Source organism: Anguilla anguilla, chromosome 7 (genome assembly GCF_013347855.1).
Source record: "Anguilla anguilla isolate fAngAng1 chromosome 7, fAngAng1.pri, whole genome shotgun sequence".
Classification (NCBI taxonomy): domain Eukaryota; kingdom Metazoa; phylum Chordata; class Actinopteri; order Anguilliformes; family Anguillidae; genus Anguilla; species Anguilla anguilla.
In genome coordinates this window covers 26,392,897-26,411,284 of record NC_049207.1, presented here as the reverse complement: position 1 = coordinate 26,411,284, position 18,388 = coordinate 26,392,897, and the positions used below count along the sequence as shown (strand labels likewise).

General features: G+C 42.0%; 1 protein-coding gene across 1 annotated transcript in view; it reads left to right on the top strand.

Moving 5' to 3' along the window:
* The first annotated feature begins 2,735 nt into the window (after positions 1–2,735).
* LOC118231895 (extensin-like) overlaps positions 2,736–18,388 on the top strand; it is a 36,466-nt gene continuing 20,813 nt past the window's right edge. Inside the window, exons 1-2 of the mRNA XM_035426251.1 lie at positions 2,736–2,836; positions 2,899–3,182. Of these exons, the coding sequence (XP_035282142.1) occupies positions 2,736–2,836; positions 2,899–3,182 (385 nt within the window). The remainder of the gene's footprint in view (positions 2,837–2,898; positions 3,183–18,388) is intronic.

The window sequence follows — 18,388 nt, the reverse complement described above, 5'->3', positions numbered from 1 at the left end:
AGATTCTTCATTTGCAACAACACACTGTTCATCCATATTTTCATCCGTTCTTTTAAGGTCCCTAGGTAGTCTGCAGAGTCTCACATTGAGGTCTTTGATGAAGGAGAAATGGAGTGTCCAATGTTCTTTATTTGGTAACACTTTCATGTGGTCCTTGATAATGGTTTTATAACTCCTTTATAGGCACTGCATAACACCTTCATTAGCCCTACAGAGATATCTATGAATGCTTATGTGTCATAACACACTATTTGTCTTTTAGAAGGTGCTGTGTTCTTTTGTATTTTGAATACATTATTTATATGTGTACACATTCTGTGATGGCAAAATTGCATCTGTTTTGATTAATTATATTGGTGTTTCTGTGTGGAGTTTGCATGTTCTCCCCATGTCCGGGTACTCCGGTTTCCTCCCACAGTCCAAAGACATGCAGGTAGGCTAACTGGAGACTCTAAATTGCCCATGGGTATGAGTGTGTGGTGAATGGTGAGTGAATGGTGTGTGTGCCCTCCGATAGATTTGTCGGCCTGTCCAAAGTGTATTCCTGCCTCTTTCCCAATGCAGCCCAATGCGACCCCATGACCCTGCCCAGGATAAGCGGGTGTAGATAATGGATGGATGGATATTGGTTGAAGTCTTTTGAAGCATTCATGTAGGATGCTTCAAAAGGTGGGATCACTCATCATTTAAGGAGCATTTAAGGTGGGATCATTCATCAGTTGATCAGCCTTGCTTTACGAATATGAGAAAGAGAACTTTGGCTCTGAAACAATTAGAAAGACTTAAGCCTTCCCAGTATTCCGACAGGCGTCGTACGCGACCCTCTGAGAACGAGGATTAATTTTCATCTCGTTTACTGAGCTGGGAAGGGGCCTGGAGCTTTCTGGAAGCTGATGCCTAGGCTAGGCTAGGCTAGCGCCGCATCTCCTCCAGATCACCACACCGCCGCCCCTAGCGTTTTCAGACGGGCGATGGCGAGGACGCCTCTGTCATGCTGGGTCCTTTTGCTGAGGCAGGGATTCCGCGCGGCGGAAAGGAAATTCCCTCAGGGGCCATAATGAAACCACAGTGAGCGCAGTCACTCCTCATTTACATTCACACAGTCAGCGGGTTCGAGAATAGCAACACAGCAGCTCTTGCGATGCAATCCAAAGACCACCCCCCATTATGAAATACCTGCAGTCACTCTAATGGGTAGGGGGCGAGGGGGCCATAAATCATCTTAATGATTACAATTCATGTTTACTACACACAAATTGAGACATAATTTAATGAGTTAGCAACACAGTTCAAATCTTCAATATTTCAATATTTCTTAATCACATTGCAAAGTAGTAATGAATTACTAAAAATGTGGTGCTGTACATGATTCAAATGTCTCTCAAATGCAGAACATCTCCATGTCTCCAGCACTGAGATGTTTTAAAATGGAAATATTGATATTAAAATACTATGTGTATTTTCTAAAATGAAAGATAAATCAAACAAGCATATGCTTATGTGTGTCAAAGAGGGACAGCAGGCTGTTGCATTTATGGGAGAGTAAGGTATCTGTGTGTGTGTGAGAGAGAGAGAGAGGGGGGGAGGGGGGTTCATCATAATAGGCTTTCTTTGTCATTGACAGCCAGTGATGTACAGTTGAGAACAATTCCTGCTCTTATGAAACACCATGACACCAATCCAGCCCTTCCACCTCCTACCAATCCCCCCCTTCCTCTCCTGGTGTTGGGTACAGCAGGAATTTTCAGACACACAGAGGAGAGCTGTTGCCAGAAGATATTTTCCGACTAGGCCATGCAGTTCATCTGCATCACCTGATTGGCTGTAAGCTAGAAATCAGGAAGTGACTTACTCACATTGAGAGAAAACTTAAAGGGCAGACTGTTAATGTGCCTCATCAATCTTTCCCTTAACCCCAGTCCTCTTTGATATCTGCTGCATTAAAAACATTACTGCATCCTTCTTCAATAATTATTCTTTAGAGTAATAGTTTTAGTTTTCTTTCTTCAGTGACTAATTGAATGCTCCTCTGTCATTACTTGTCTTGGTTTTTATTGTATCTGTTAGCATTCATTTTCTGAATTTTCTTTATAGGTGCTTAAATGTACATTTGTTCTGTACATCTTAAATGTACATTTTACTATACAGAAATTTGGGACCACAAACGCTTTTCATCAATTCATCATTATTATTTACATTTTTATTTATTTTATTTTTTATTTTATTTTTTATTTTTCAGATCTTTGTGGACCTGCACATGCAGAAAAAATTATACCAGCCAAAATATGATCTCAGGATGCAGTGTGAGCCAATCACATGCTCTCAGCATACAGTGTGGTCTAGCAATTTGCTAAGAAACTTGCTTTTTAATTCCAGGGTTGCAGGTACAAATCCTAGCGAGTACATGGCTATTGCACCCTTAAGCATGCTGCTTGACCTGAATTCTTTCATTATCATACTCTGCCGCATTAATGAATAGGTCAAAATAAACTTTTCTCATTACACTATGTACCACAATGTTTCTGAACCACAAGGAGACCATCTCTAGTGATACTGATGATGTTTTTCCATTTAAATCCAAGAGCACACTGTGGCACTGTCTGACTGCTGTCATACTGTGAAACTTCTCTGGGGATGACGACGGAAAAAAAAAAAAAAAAGCCCTGACAGCGTTGGAGCTAACGGCGTGTCAGAAAGGGCCCTGTCGAGCTGTCATCTCGTTAGCGCTTTCGGTAATGACTTTCAGGCGCAGCCTTGCGCCGTTGGAAGCTCGCTGTGACCGCGCGCCCCGGCTACCCGCCGAGCGGCGGGAAAAGGTGGCCGGCCGGCCTGATCCGTATTCTCAGCCGGCGCTGGGCTTCACGCTCTCCCTGACACCGCGATAGACTTTCTACTCAGCGCCTGTCAATCAAATGCACTGAGCGAGTCTGTCTCCACCGGCAACCCGGGCAAGCCTGTCTCCACCGGCCACCCAGGCAAGCCTGTCTCCACCGGCCACCCAGGCAAGTCTGTCTCCCCCGGCAACCCAGTCAAGCCCGTCTCCAGTGGCAACCCAGGCAAGCTCGTCTCCACCGGCGACCCAGACAAGCCTGTCTCCAGCGGCAACCCAGGCAAGCTCGTCTCCACCGGCGACCCAGGCAAGCCTGTCTCCCGCGGCAACCCAGGCAAGCCTGACTCCAGTGGTGACCGTGGCACACCTGAATGTGGCAGTATATCCAAAAAAATAAGAAAAAAGTACCAACAAGACCAACTTATGTCCAGTATTTTACTAGGGACATTGTACTAAGGACATCACAGTGTGTCCAGGACATAAGAATGTGTCCAGGAATTACCAAGAACATGGCATGTAATACCATATAAATGTTAAATAAATCTATAAAAACAGTGTTTTTACCTGTGTGGTTAGGCACAGGTTAAGCTACTGTGCGTCCTGGTAATCAAGAAAAACATTCATTCAATAGATAGTTATGTGTCACGTAACGGGTAGGGGGGACCCAAATGCAGAGGGGAAAAAAAAAACACAAACTCAAAAAGGGAAAATTAACAAAGACTTTACTTACACGACAGGCAAACAAGCAGGGAACAGAAAAGGGCACGATGGGCAAAAACACAAACTCAAAAAATATCTAATAAAACAGAAAACAACAGGAACTCAAAAACACAGGCAGGGCAGAACACAGGCAGGCAGAGTACAAGGGCAGGTACATTCAAACAGATCAAACACAAGTAGGAAACAAACACAAGGAACCAGCACCCGAGTCAAGGGAACAAAGAACTTAAATAGACAGGGGGTAACAAGACACAGGTGAACTCAAAAAACAATCAACCCAGAAAAGGAGGGAATAACAAGACACAGGTGGGAACAATGATAGAATAACGAGACAACAATAATACAATTAACAGGGGGGAGCAGGACACAAAACAGAAGTGCCGCCATCTGGCGGCCCAACAAGGGAAACACAGACAGGAAAACGCAGAACCATGACAGTTATGTGTGAATTCAATTAACTGTTTTTTTGACCATCTGTTAGTTAGTTTGTTTGAATTCTGGTTGGCTTGAATATTAGACACATTCTCAAAAAAGTGAATGTTATTTTACCATATTATCATCAGACACAACATACAAGTTATTGTTTTTGTAACCATATTACCTTAAGACCTTAAGTAATCGTATATGACATATTGGGTTGTGTGTGTGAGTCGGCTTGTGATTTTTCAGAGTTGCTTGATGGAAACCCTCAGCTCACAGTGGTTAGTGGTCTGGATCATTTGAACATAGCTTTAATCCATGGATTAAAGTGCTATTTCCTTCCATGTGGCTCTGATGGCTAAAGGCACCTGCAGTAGATTAAAGGCACAAGGCCCGCAGAGAGTGAACAGGTGAGCAGGTGAACAGGCACAGTTGTGTCTGGAGCAACACTCACAAGCGGCGCCATACAACTCAATTTAGCCCAACTTCTGTGTGCCTCAGTCAAGTAAAACTCCCCTCTCAGTGCTGGCAAGGCTCTGTGTCCCAGAATTCATTATCACATTTTAAATTTAGCAGATTTAAATTTCATTTTCCGTTAGATCTGGGCGCTAATGCAATACATCTTCACCCTCATCGCATGGAGTCTGTCTCCGTAGTTTCAGTTTTTGAGTACGTTGAAAGACAGAAAAAATGCTCCGTGTAACAGTACACTCTGATAAGAGTACTTTGAACTCTAATTGAGAACACATGGTACCTGCTGGATCGAATACTAAGAATTGTACTCCGAAGCCTCTCCTCTACGAGGACCTGCAAGGTCATTAGATTACTTTATAATTTCACTCAATTGTTCAAACCCGTGAAACGCATATTTCAGGAATTTAGAGCAAGGCCAGATTATCAGCCCATGGTTTTGATGCCGGTCACGATTCCAGCATCCAGGGTCTGATTTTTTCTTCGCTTTCAGCCGCATCAGAGCTTTTTTTCACCCCCAGACTGAATGGCTCTCTTTAAATATGATCGCATAAAAGTGAGCGCTTACTGGCGCCAAAGTCAGATTTCATCCTGTTAGGCCCGTCACAGCGTGTTCAACCCACTTAACGTGCTCGGGAATTATATTCAGAGAACGTTTAGCGATTTAGTCATGAAATGCTGCTTTTAAGCAGAGAGGTGACCGTCGCTCCTGGAGTTTGTTTCATATGTTAAGCGTCTGCTGCCAGGAAGTGGGGGGGGAGGGAGGGGGTGATGCCTTCGGCGCGATCCGAAGACACCTGCAGGTGTTTGGGACGCGCTCAGCCGAATTGGCCGTCTCCTGCCGTTGCGCTTTCTTTGTTTGTTTCAAAAGGAAATCAGATGACTTTTGGCAAGGCCCCAGCTCCACCCCTGGGGTTTAACTGAGTCATTTGGCGCTGATGCACAGAATCATTTGCAAGGCTAAGAGTAAGAATGTGTCACTGTGTTTTCTGTGCTCCGTTCTTCTCTTGCTATCCAAGGCTAAGCAACGATAATGACCCAAGCACAGAAAATGGAGGCTCCAGGCATGAACATATATTTGTGCTGGTTTTATGGCTGTGTGTAACTGTAAGCATGATTAGCATAGCATAGCACTTTCACATAGTATCATGAATTCTCACGGGAGCATAAACACCCTCACAATCTCAATTATGTATTGAGACTACTTGCTGTTTTTGTCCTGTAATGATGAATGCGATTAGCATAAATTTTCTATTTTTTAAAAAGAAAAATCATATTTTTAGATAATACCCTTCAAATGTAATGAGCAGATGAAGCATGTCAATGCTCAATAGTGAAGCATAAAAATACTGGATCTGAATACTGGTTTGTTTTGGGACTGTTTATACTCATTTTAACATATAGTATAAAAGTGCTATTTTTCCCTGTGGTATGTTATTTATCATTATTATATTGTCATCAGTTTGTATCTGCATAATGTTGTATTCTTAAAAACTGCAATGGCATCTTTCTCTGTGCAGCAGTGGAAAATGGGTTTGCCCTGCTTATTTTTATTGAAGGTTATAAAAACATTTTTATCACAAATGTTATTAAAATGAAGAAAGTACAGAAGCCATTCAGGGGGGATGGCGGGTATGGGTGACGAGGTGGGGGAGGGGGGGCGGGACTGTGTCTGAGCCTGCAGGAGCCTTGATCTGCTGCAGACAGCCCCACACTACCAAACACTCACTCTTAACCCAAACTGTCATAATACGCTCCCATTGAAATGAATTATGACACAGCATACACACAAATGAAATCGTATTACAATTCTTTCCCATTGGTTTTGATTCACTGTATTCCCACCCTTATTTTTTCCCCCTGAATATAGCCTGAATCACTCTCTTCCCCTGGTTTTCACATTCTGACTTAATAGGATGATTGTTATTCAAGCATTGGCGCTGCTTTCAGTCCGAGCTGCCCTAGCATAACCAAGAACCTCCATTAGCCTGTCCTGTTATTGGTCTCTGCACTGCAGACCAGAACTAACACCACACAGCTTAAAAGCTTGCTGGCTGGTTCTGGCTGCCACCGTAGACCCTGAAATCACGTACACATTCTCTGGGGCCTGTTTAACACACAGGCCATGATTTAAGTCACAAGTGTCCATTAACCTTGAGAGTGTAATTTATTTATTTATTTATTCATTTATTTTTATTTTATTTTTTGCAGAGAAACTTTTTTCATTTTAGTGGTCACTGAATTGCAAAATAGTCTTTTTTCATTGTTTTATTGTAGATTTGTTTGGTTATTAGTTTTTGTCCTCTGTAATTATATATTTTTTAGTTATTTATAAAAAGTTGCATTGAGCCATCGAGCAAATCTTCTTATCCAGAGAAACATGCAGATTACAATTCATTGCTACTACTGGACATTTTACTGAAGCAATTAATTCATGAATCACCTGGGAATCAAACCTGCAATCCTATACTTACATGCTCAGTTAACAAACAAGTATACTACACTGCTGACATAATAATGTATTATTATGTATTATTATTATTTATTTATTATTGCTTATTGTTATTATTATTATTGTTGTTGTTATTATTATTATTATTATTATTATGAAAACTAGGTCATGGGTTTCTTCACACTGGTTTGGAAAAATCACCTTTTATGGAACCATTCTGTTTCTGCAGAGCCTTATTTCTCTATCTCAGTTGGGAGGGAGCCGCACTATTTTTACATGCTGTTTTGTTTGTTGAAGTAGAAATACACAACTGAACAGGAACTGAACAAGGCATGTGTAGCAGTCTTGTAAAAACTGTAATTGCTTTTTTGAAATCATTCACCTGGCTGTCAATCAAAAGGGAGACTGTGGTATTGTATATAATGGAGAGCACCACTCTACAGCTCTCTGGGGATTGGAGGGAGGGGGGCAACCATGCATACTAGCTTTTGACATCATGTGTAAAAAATATTTCATGCAGATTACATGCAGAACCAGACATGCGAGTGGGTCACTTTTAAATTCTGGGACATTGAGATGTTTACAATCCTAAGAGAGGGGCGCTGTTGGTATTTTAAGGAGGGATATGTAAATGAACTGCAAGCAAACAACAGCATGCAATGAACAAAAGCAGCATGCCAAGGCCAAATGAACCACAGGGGCTCGTTTATTTTTATGGCACTATTGAAGTGCCATCCTCTGGAGACGTTCCTCGTGGCTCAGTGTAATGGCGCGGGAATATGCGCCCTGGCCACAAAGCACTCTGGGAAATGGCCGTGTAAATGCGGCTGCTGGGGCTGGAGCTAATTTAGCCCTGCGCAGCAGAATGATTCATGTTCAATTAACTTTAACTGTTTTCATATGAGCTGAACAGGGACAAAGTGTGCAGTGAAAGCACTCAGTGTCTACTGGGAGAGTAGAGGCTACACTGAACATTTTGGGCTCTATTTTAACGATCCAAGCGCACAGTTTAAAGCGCATGGCGCAAGTGCATTTAGGGCGTGTCCAAATCCACTTTTGCTAGTTTAACGGCGGATAACCTGAGTGCAAAGTAAGGCGCATGGTTCAAAGGGGTTGTACTTAGTCTCATAATTAATCATAGGTGTGTTTTGGGCGTAACATGAAATAAACCAATCAGTGTCATCTCCCATTCCCTTTAAAAGCCAGGTGTTCTTGCACCTTGGCGGATTGCTATTATAATGGCAGATTTGCCAAGTAGTAGTGCCAAGTAGTATTCAGTCTGACAGGTACCATATGTACTCAGTTTGGTCACCTACCTCATATGGGTGCTTTCTTTTTTGGTACCTCCTGATTTACAAGTAAACACTGCCCCACCCCACCTGTAGTCTTAAGCATAACATACTGCCTTGTGCAGCACCCACATTCTCTTTTAAAAAGATGCTTTTCCTTTTTTGTTGGGGGGGGGGGGGGGTGGAGGCGAGGAGGTGGGGTGGTGGAATGATATTCTAATTCAGTAATGGATTATTCACCTCAACCGTGACGTGGAAATATGGCTGCTGTCTTCCTCCTTCACGTGTTTCATATTGTTATTGAAAATGACTACTTCACATGAACTGTGAAACAGCTTGGCATCGTTAATATGTTGAAAAAAAACGCAGCAGAAGTGCTTTTGAGAATGGATGAGAAACAGTGTATCATTAATGTATTGCATGTCCTTGTACAGGCTTGCGTAAGATTTCCAGCATTGTCAACGTCACTTTTACTTTAACTGAATAAATCTGTTTACTATAATGGCCAGCAGCATCGGAGCAGCAGAGTTGTATATTTTTAAATCTAAAATTTTTTAGTGGTAATGGTGTAGGTAGGAGGTGGAGGTTATAATCATTTCAGCATGTTTAGCCCTCCTTCAAAGGAAAGTGACAGATGTTATTTTCTGCCCTGTTTATTTAGCGTACAGCTGGTGACTTATCAGGGGTTAATATCTCCCATGGTTCCACTTGCATTGTGTATTCAGCAAACATCAGTTCACATTACATATCAGTGACATAAAACCCATAAGTAATGTATAATGTAGTGTGTGGAGAAGGGCTAATGCATTTCCAGAGGCTAGATTTAGAGAGGCCATTATGCTCTGCAGGAAACATTTGGAGTGTGTTGAAGGGAAAGACAAATTGTCCTCATTCTTTTAAATATTCCATATACAGGCAGGGCAATAGTGGCAATGTTTTGATTTGGGGCTTGGCGAGTAAGTAAAACTTTCATACGGACGCAGAAATGAATGAGGCCTGCTGTTTAAAGAGCTAAACTCCTGACTCGGAGGTTGCCAGTTTAACTTCCTGGCTGTGCTGCTGTGCCCTCAAGCAACTTTCTTCAGAGCTTTTAAAATTAATATAATGCAAACTGTAAGCTTTGTAAGTTGCTCTGGCTAAGGGTGTATGGTAAGCAGCTAAACAATGTAACATGGCACCTCACAAAACATCCCCTTTGAGAGTAATGAAAACTTTGTACGGTCTTTTCTTGGTTCGTTTGTTTGTTTGTTTGGATACTAATTAGATGTGTCTGTTGTCAGAGATCACCTGATTACTCATGGGTGTCTGTGATGCTGCCATACGCTGAACTGGTTCCTGGAATATTACGACACAGAGGTAGAGTCTACAGGTGAGGAGTGAGGGTGAGACTTAATGTGTTGCATCCTGGGTCCCAGAGCTATCACAAAGCTACACAGCTATTCTGTGCTGTCATAGCCTTATTTCTTTTTTTACAGATTTGGTAAGTTTAACTTTTGCTTGTTAAATTTTTTTTTTTGCTAGATATAGTAATGTAAAGGCAAGTGGTACTTGAAAGTATTCCTGAGATTGCATGTTGACATTCACCGTCTGGGGTGTTAAAAGCCAACCACCGGTCACCATTTCTTTTGAGGTGAACTTCGATGTAAATCACTGAAGACGTCAGATTTGATTGATGAAAACACATGGACTGAGGCTTTTGCATTTTGTTTAGCAAATTTGTTGTTGCAGTGTGTCATGGCATGTGTCGAGTTGGTTGCCTGGACACACTAAGTGCCTTATATCATATATCATGACAGCCAATGTCAGCGAGCCATTGTTTTCTTTTCCCCACTGCCTCAGTATCCCTGCCTGCACTGCAGTGTGTGTTTTTTACATTGTTGTGGGCCATAAATGCATTATGGGTAGTTTTACTATATGCAGTTTTAGTGAGCCAAACTGGAAGTTGCAGCTTGCTTGTTTAAGCTTAAATGGTTCTTGTAACTGAATAAAATATGCATGTACCCTAGCATTTTTACTATAATATGAAGTGGCAACAGATTTTTTAAAATCATACAGGTAAAAATTCTCCTTTTATATTTTGAAAATGTAAGTGCTAATTTCCCAATGATCCCCCTGCTGTTAAGGCGTGTGACCACCGTTCTGTGTGACTTTCTTCCATGAGTCAGCTCAGCTGCGTACGGTGTGACATGTAACTTGGAACCTGAGCTGTAAGCGCAGCTACGTTAAAACTCTTTAAACTCTTTTTTTTAAAGCTGAATGAGCACCTTCCCCCCAAACAGCTGTAGGAAGGTGTTCTGGTCTGGTGACATACCTCCGCCCCCCACCCCCCAGAATGATGGCCAATGAACTTGAGCAGACAGGTCTTGGAAATCTCCTCCTAGGAATCCGCCTACAGAAACAGAATGGGATTTTCCAGATCCGCGCCACATTCCTTCAGTGATCCTGTGCTGTTCCGGTGGTGGATTACTGCCATCCCAACGTACCAACATACCTGAGTGTGACCCCCTGCTGTGTACACCCTGGCTCCATATTCATGAAGCCTCACAGAGTGGGACCCCTGATCTAAGATCAGTTTTCCCTGGTCAATATCTGAACCTTATCACTTACGAGCTAAAAGGCTAAACTGACCCTAGATCAGTGCTGCATAGATGCTTCTGGATATGAGCCCAGGTCCCCTGGTTTAAAGATTCCAGACATGTATGATACACAGAGGCTGACACATTGTGACAAAGTTCACAGAAATGTCTCTTTGATGGTTTTATGAACTGTTGTGTTCCTCTGAGAATTAAAAATCGATCTTCATTTTGGAGAGTAGCTTGCAATCATATTTTTGCTGTGATTCTCCACATTGACCATCTAGGGGGAATTAAAAATGAAGGAAAAGCACTTTAGCCAATATGGTAAAAACTAGAAAATTATTCCTCAGCCACTCCGCAGGGGATTGAGTTAAACTCCTAGACAACAGCGTGGCGTTACAGATTGCAAAATAATGACCATGGAAACACACTGAACATAAAATGGGTGTGAAAAAGAGAAAAGCTGCAATTTTGTAGGATACAAAATAAAGTACTGCACTTGCGTCCAAGCTGGATTTACCACTTAGATGTATCATGCATCGTCTGATAATTCATTAAAAGGGACAAGCAGCCTGGTAAGACTTTTCAGGTTGAGTTTTGTCAGTAGATCTGGAGTAAAGCGCTATAGGTGGAAGGGTTAATTCCACATTCATTTCAGGAGGTATTTATGTATGCAGAGCTTGTATTTATGTTACCTCATGTAGTAGAGGCTGAAATTTTCAGGGTGTTGAAGTACAGGCTAGGCACAGTACTAGTACTACTATTTCTAAAAGGCAGGCCTAGATGGACTGAATGGCCTGCTCTCAACATTTTGCAATCTTATGTCCTCAAGATCTCCTTAATGTTTATTCTTATGTTCTTAATTCCTCCTTACAATGTATTCTTTTTTTCTTAATTACGTGATGTTCTTATCTCTTTTTTGTCATAGTTCTTATCATTATGTATTCTAGGGTTCTTAAGTTCTTGTCTTTATGTATTGTGTTCTGTTGTATCGTAAAGTGGCTGCTGGGAATAGGTAAATAGCTCGTGTGAAACAGGTTTTAATAGAGAGAAATGTGGAAGGTTCTGCAGGTATGATGCTGTGGGTAAGATTCTGGAGGTCAGATGTTGCAGATAACATGCTGCTGGTAAGATGCTGTAGATTAGATGGTGTAGGTAGGTTACTGCAGAGGAGGTGCTTCGGGAAAGGTGCTGTAGATAACTCATTGGGGTGAAGCCAGCTATGCAAGCTCTTACCTCACTCAGTTCTCTGTTGCTCCAAAACCCTCCCTTTCCTCCTGAAGGAGGTAGTGGGAATGGTGAAATGAAACTGCTGAAAACTGCAGGGCCCTCCTTTAGCTACAGGTCAGACTTTAGCTTCCCTGCTGGCTCTAAAGGTCACCCAAAGATCAGGTCTACTGATGGGAGTAGGATTGCTGTAATTTTTGGTGAAAGAACAACAGATCTACATGCTGCATGTGTCTGCCTGCACCAACAGAATAGCGTGCAACAGAACAAAATAGTAAATAGAATAGATCCCCAGTGGGGAAATTCTGCAATAAACCAAAGAGACTCAAGTTAGCATTGAGCAGTGAGCAAACACTACTTCTATTTATACACGTCTAATGCACATATTTATTGAGTTTCTCTTGCAGCCAATGTGGAAAACCAAATGTAGTATGTAGAACTGGCATAGTTCTACAACTGATGAGGTTGAAGGTTTGAATTCTAGGTGGGGCACAGCCGTTGTTCTCTAAGACGCCTAGTCCATACCGCTCCAGTGTGTATCCAGCAGAATTAATAGAAAGTGAATAGAAATGAATTAATGGGACATCAGGTTTTTTTTAAAAATCACCCACTGTGGATTCACCTAAACTGCTCAGGCAGTAAAACTATCTGTTATGAAATGTTTGCTCTTTAATATTTTAGGTCGGTTTAGTTTACAGTGGGATCACAATGCCTTCATAGTGTATGTTTTTGTAAGAATTTTAAGAACATATAAGAAAAGGTCCATAGACTCATTTGTTTTCTGTACTTCATCTGTAGGTCTGTATGCATCTGTTTGTCTGTTTGTCTTCTGTTGTATATGTCTGTCTGTAGGTCTGTCTGTTTACAGTATTGTGTCCGTAGGTCCATCCGTTTTATGCTCATAGAGGTCTGTGTGTTTTCTGCGTTTGTCTTCTGAAAGCAAAGGGAGACACTAACGTGGGCCGTGCGGGAGATTTGAAGCTGTTTATTTATTTTTATATATTTTCTTTATTTATTTAGTTTGTTTGGCATCATTCGTGCCACACACCGCCACACTCACCTCTTTCGGCTGGGTCATTCAGGGCCTCGATTGCTTCCGAAGAGCATTACGAACCCATTTGAGTTTAAATGGACTGGCAGAGAGGTGGATTTACCCGCCTCTCTGACTGCTGCCTCCCAGATTGCCTCAGCGTCTCTGCTATAACTGAGCTCAAGGGAGCAGCCTTTAACACTCAGACCCACAAAGCGCAATGGCCCATTTGGTGCTGTCCATGTGCATCTAAGGTCAGGACTGAGTACCCAACCAGACCGGTCTAATGAGCATGTGTGTAGGGGGTGTGTAGCAAGCTTTGGGCCCGCAGAAATCACCCCAGTGAGCTGCAGCGCTGATTGGCTTCCATTTACAAGTTCCAAGCTGGGGTCAGAGGTCATTACCTGAAGGCACGGTACCTGAGGGAGTTTTGAGGATCAGAAGAAGAGGATAAATATTGCTATTACTATTTTGCTGCTGTGGTAAATCCACAGGGACTATTTTTTGACAATCAAGAGTCTTTTCCAGCTCCTGTGATTAGTTGTATTTTCATTGGCTACTGGGTGGCTCACCCTATTAAGGCACTGTTTCAATGTATGGCCCCGCAGTCTGATATGGCATCTGGAACCTTCCAGTACCAACGGAGGGAAAAATGGGTGTGTGTTTGTGTGTGTGTGTGTGTGTGTGTGCTTGTACATAAATAATGGTACGATGGGAGTACAAAAGTAGTGAGTGCTCCATGAATGTATGAATGTCTTAACATGTTCACAGTTAAGATTTGTGTGAGACATGATTTTATTTTTCTCAGAATCCAGAGTTTTACTTAAACCATTAAGCTCTTTTTTTCATTAGATTTCAAGCATTCTCGTGGGTTTATGCTGCATTACTTCAATTTATTCTGCTTTTTCTAAGAGAGCAGCACTGCTTTGTTTCACTGAAGCCTACATACTTTGACTTTGACATGTTTTCATGCATGTTCTTGTGCATTTCACACGAAAAATAACAGCACACAGGTGGTGGTTGGCAGTGCAGGGTGCGGAGGCGTGTTCAGATGTTAGACTTTAAGGAGCTGTTGCTGTCAGCGCTTAATTTATAGAAGCGTGCGTTTGATCACGCCGACGTCTCATCGATGTATTTGGGGAGAATGAAAAAAGAGAGAAAATGACGTTGTTAGCGGCAAGGGAAGAAACACAAAGGGAAAAGTTTGCGTCTCTCACTCTTCTCTCACTCTGGTGTGCTGTTCCCCAACTCAGCGTGTGACTTTCTGCGCTCAGGTTTGTGTGAGGGGTGGGGCTGGAGTGCTGCCGAACAGAGGGAGCCCGCGCCTGGTCCGCATCATTCTCAGGTTCTTCCTCTTACGGGTCATTGTATTTTTATCTGTACAGGCCTGAGTCATGGATTACCTATCTCATTGATTACCGCCAGCCTGCGGGATGAAAACAACCGGGACATCGACTGAACTGCCAGCGACGCTGCTGGTCTTTTTTTTTTTTCGTACAATTCTTTTTATTAGACCTTTTTATACATACATTTTCAGAAAATGGAAATCGTTTGCCTACTCTCTAACATTGCATGCTTCATTTTATGTCATTCTCTAAATAAAAATCTGAGTTGATATCAAGGACAGTGATAGAAAAAAATCTATCAATCACTTACAATTCCCTGACATAAACACATCTACGTACCCCCACCTGCCCCTCCCCCACCACCCAAGAGTCATTCAGTCACTCACAGAGACAGATGTCTTCATAAACACTCATAGCAAGCAAAACTCAAGACAACATACATTTAACTAACTAACTAACTAAATAAATAAAAAATAAATGAATAAATAAATAAATAAATAATGGGGGGGGGGGTCTTTTATTGATCAAACCGCTGGGTGGTTCTTCAACTCTGAATAGGTTACAATGCTTCATACATTTCCCCCATAGCTTGAATGTTTGTTTTTTTTCACTGCCCTCTGACATTGTCCTTTCAATACTCAAACAGTATTTCATGAATGTTTTCCACTTCTCAAATATATGTGATTCTGAATTTTTTCCAATTTGCAGTACTGCTGATAATGCACAGCTGTGGCCTTCTGTTTGCGCTTTCTTCATCCCTCTCTCTCTTCCCCCTTTCTTGCCCTCTCTCACTCTTTTGGTTTGTGCTCTCTTCATCCCTCTCTCACTCATCTCTCTTCATCCCTCCCTGATCCCTGTCTCTTTTCCTCTCTCTCTCCCTCGCTCTCTTTCTGTTTGTTTCAATGTATCTCTCTTCCTCTCATACTTTTTCTGTTCATCTCTCTCCCTCTCACTAGTGCTGTCTCTTCCTCTCTCTTTCCCTCAATTGTCTCTCCCTCTCATTTTCTCTTTCTCTTTCTGTCTTCTCCCTCCCTTCTTCCTTTTCCTCCATTCTGCCTATACCTTACCCCAAAGGAGTCCAGCAAACACACTGAAGCCATGACTCTCTTTTTTCTCTTTCTATTCCTCTCTGTCTTTGTACCTCCTGCTACCCCCTTCTGTAGTGCGAAGTTAGCAGTTGCTGTGTACCCAGCACATAAGAAAAATAATCAGAGAAGTGAGAAAGAACACTGGAAACTTGTTTTTTTAGAAAAAAGAAGGATCTTGTATTTATTTTAACTTCAATTTATCCTCCTCTGATAAGTTGAAGGCCGGTGCATCATTTTTTGCTCTTCTGACCTTGAATATCCATACATTCCCTTATGGCTTGTATCCAAATTGTAGCTTATTGACCAATTAACATAAAGGTCACTGAGATATAACCAATTGACATAGCAATCAGTGAAACTCTACATTTGAGGGTTAGCCCTTAATACACGTAATCGTTTTTTGTGTTTTATCATTTATGTGGAAAAGGGACATTGGGTTTAAGGAACTCAATGACGTGATACAGACAGATTCAGTGCAGAGCTAGCATGTGTGCTAACAGATGTGTGTTTATTACAGCCAGTATTCCTGCTCACTGGGATTTCAACAAACAGCACTGAACCGCTCGCGAATGCAGAACAAAAGGGGCTATTACAGTCCTATGTGCGCATGCAAATCGCACTTCAAACGCAAATAAAACGCTTTTCAACTGCCATCTTCAGGCTCCCCGGGAGTCCGCCACATCCGCGGTAAACTCGGGGAGAACGTGCCAAACGAGCGGTGCCCACTCGCGGAACTAGCCACCGTCAGCACGGCGGTCTGTTTCCCAGCAGGAAGCTAGCGCCGCAGCGATCCGCGAGCAGACAGTTGAGATGAGACAATTGAGATAAGGATCGGCCGTCCAAATAACGCTTAATAGTTGATGGATGGTTCTGCTGCGAGTGGTGTCGATTTTGCGAAACAATGGCTGTCCCCTGAGACTTCTTTGCTGGGGTTACATTTATTTGTCCATTTACATTGTCATCTTCTTGTTTTATTGTGTAAAAAAACTCTCCTCCAGTAATCAACACTTGTGAGGGCCACAGCGGGTTTGATACAATGCGTGTGCACAGCAGCCTATCACATCCTCAGAATAATTGCAATCGTTTCTTCTTCTTTTTTTTATTATTCCTTGGTCCTTAGAGTATCCCAGCAACTGAACTTGATTGTATTAGGAGCTGAGCCTGTGCCTGTGTTCACTTAAACACCCCCCCCCCCCCCAGTGTAAGCCGGCTGTCCGGCTAAACGAGGTCATGTTGGCACATCCCGAGCAATCATAGGCTATTTTCGCAGTCTGGCCCAAAGCAATAACCGAAGGAGTCTAAATACATTTTCCATCATAGTCCATCACACTCGCGGCATTTTTAATATATTTTTTAATGCACACCTTTGAGGAATCCCTTTACCGCCATGTTTGGTGTGATGGTATTTGTGTTTAAACACACGTGTGTGTAAGCACACACACATACATGCAGACACACACGCATGCCGACACACACGCACAGACACACACACACACACATGCACAAACATACACACACACACACACACACACACATACACACACACGCACACACAGTGTGTAAGTGAAATGAAAAGGCTAGGCTATGAACAGAATGCACGCACAGAGGCCTCTGTCACACAGAGGCCTACAGGGATGGTCTGTGGAGCCCAGGAAGTCATGAGAGAGAGAGAGACTGCTGCTGCATGCAAGGGCCTAGAGCTGCAATCCAGTCATAAAGCACTGCCTGACTGATCAAATGAACATCTGAGCCAATGGAAGGGAAATTTCTTCCTCACCCTCAGAGCTAAAAGAGGCTGTTTTTTCCTCTGATACCCAATGGCGACAGATGGCACATCTTTACTGTCCATGATCACCCAGCCTATGTTCTAAATCCTTTAACCCTTTGAAGAGTAGATTTTTGGAATGGTTTTTTTTTCTGTACCTCTGAAGTCAGTCTTCTGGAACTCTATTGCTCTCAATTCCATTTGTTACATCATCATTAGAACGTTCAGCTAATAGCAGTCTAATCACATAACTGTGATCTCACACCTTAAAGGGTTAAGACTGACCAAGTGAAGTCTGTTGTCCATACTCATGCATGTGCATTAATTTATTGACAGAATACAGTGCTAAAATGTCCTTTTTTTATGAAAACAGACAGAGAGATGTGGACAGATGTGTGCCCATATACTGTAGACTGCATCATATAAGATAAATGATATTATTTTTACATGCCTTAGTTATGGTTTCATACCTTACTTATTTATTAATTTCGCCAATTAGAGGGTGGTGTTTGTACAGAACATCCACCTGGCTGGTTATAAATACAAAAGGTACACCATGATCTAATGCTAAGCTACTTTTGCCGCTGAAATTGTATTGACATTATAATTGACATTATAATCCTGTCATTTCTTTTCTTTTTTTACAAAGAAATTACTTCCATCCAAGAAAGGTTAGATGAGGCACAACCTGCAGGACCTAGTGATGTGCTTAGAGTCTCACTTTAATCACGCCTTAAATAACACTGTCTGGGTGTAATTGGAGCCTTTCGCACAAGACGTAGGACCAACTGCGCCCTTTTTTCAAAGTTATATAAAAAGCTGTTGTAATTAGAGGGAAACAGTGTGTCTATTTCAAACATGGCAAACAACAGGAGATAGATGTCTGGTTTGTGTGGTACAAAGTACTTTCTTAAGGGAAGGCCAGGTTTAGTCATTTGGTTTGGTTTGAACTTTCAAAGTTTTTTTTTATGTTGTGAAAAGTTAAGAAAATAATAGCTTTTTCTTATTTTGTTGGTTCACAAACATGTATCTAGAGTAAAAAAAAAAAAAAGGTTTAGTTTGATCTGGAACTATTTACAACAAAGCTTCTGATATTGAGAATGTATCTCTCTTAGACAGACAGGGTTGCATTGAAACGGATTCTCAAACGTAATAGTTCAATGAAGCTCAGAAA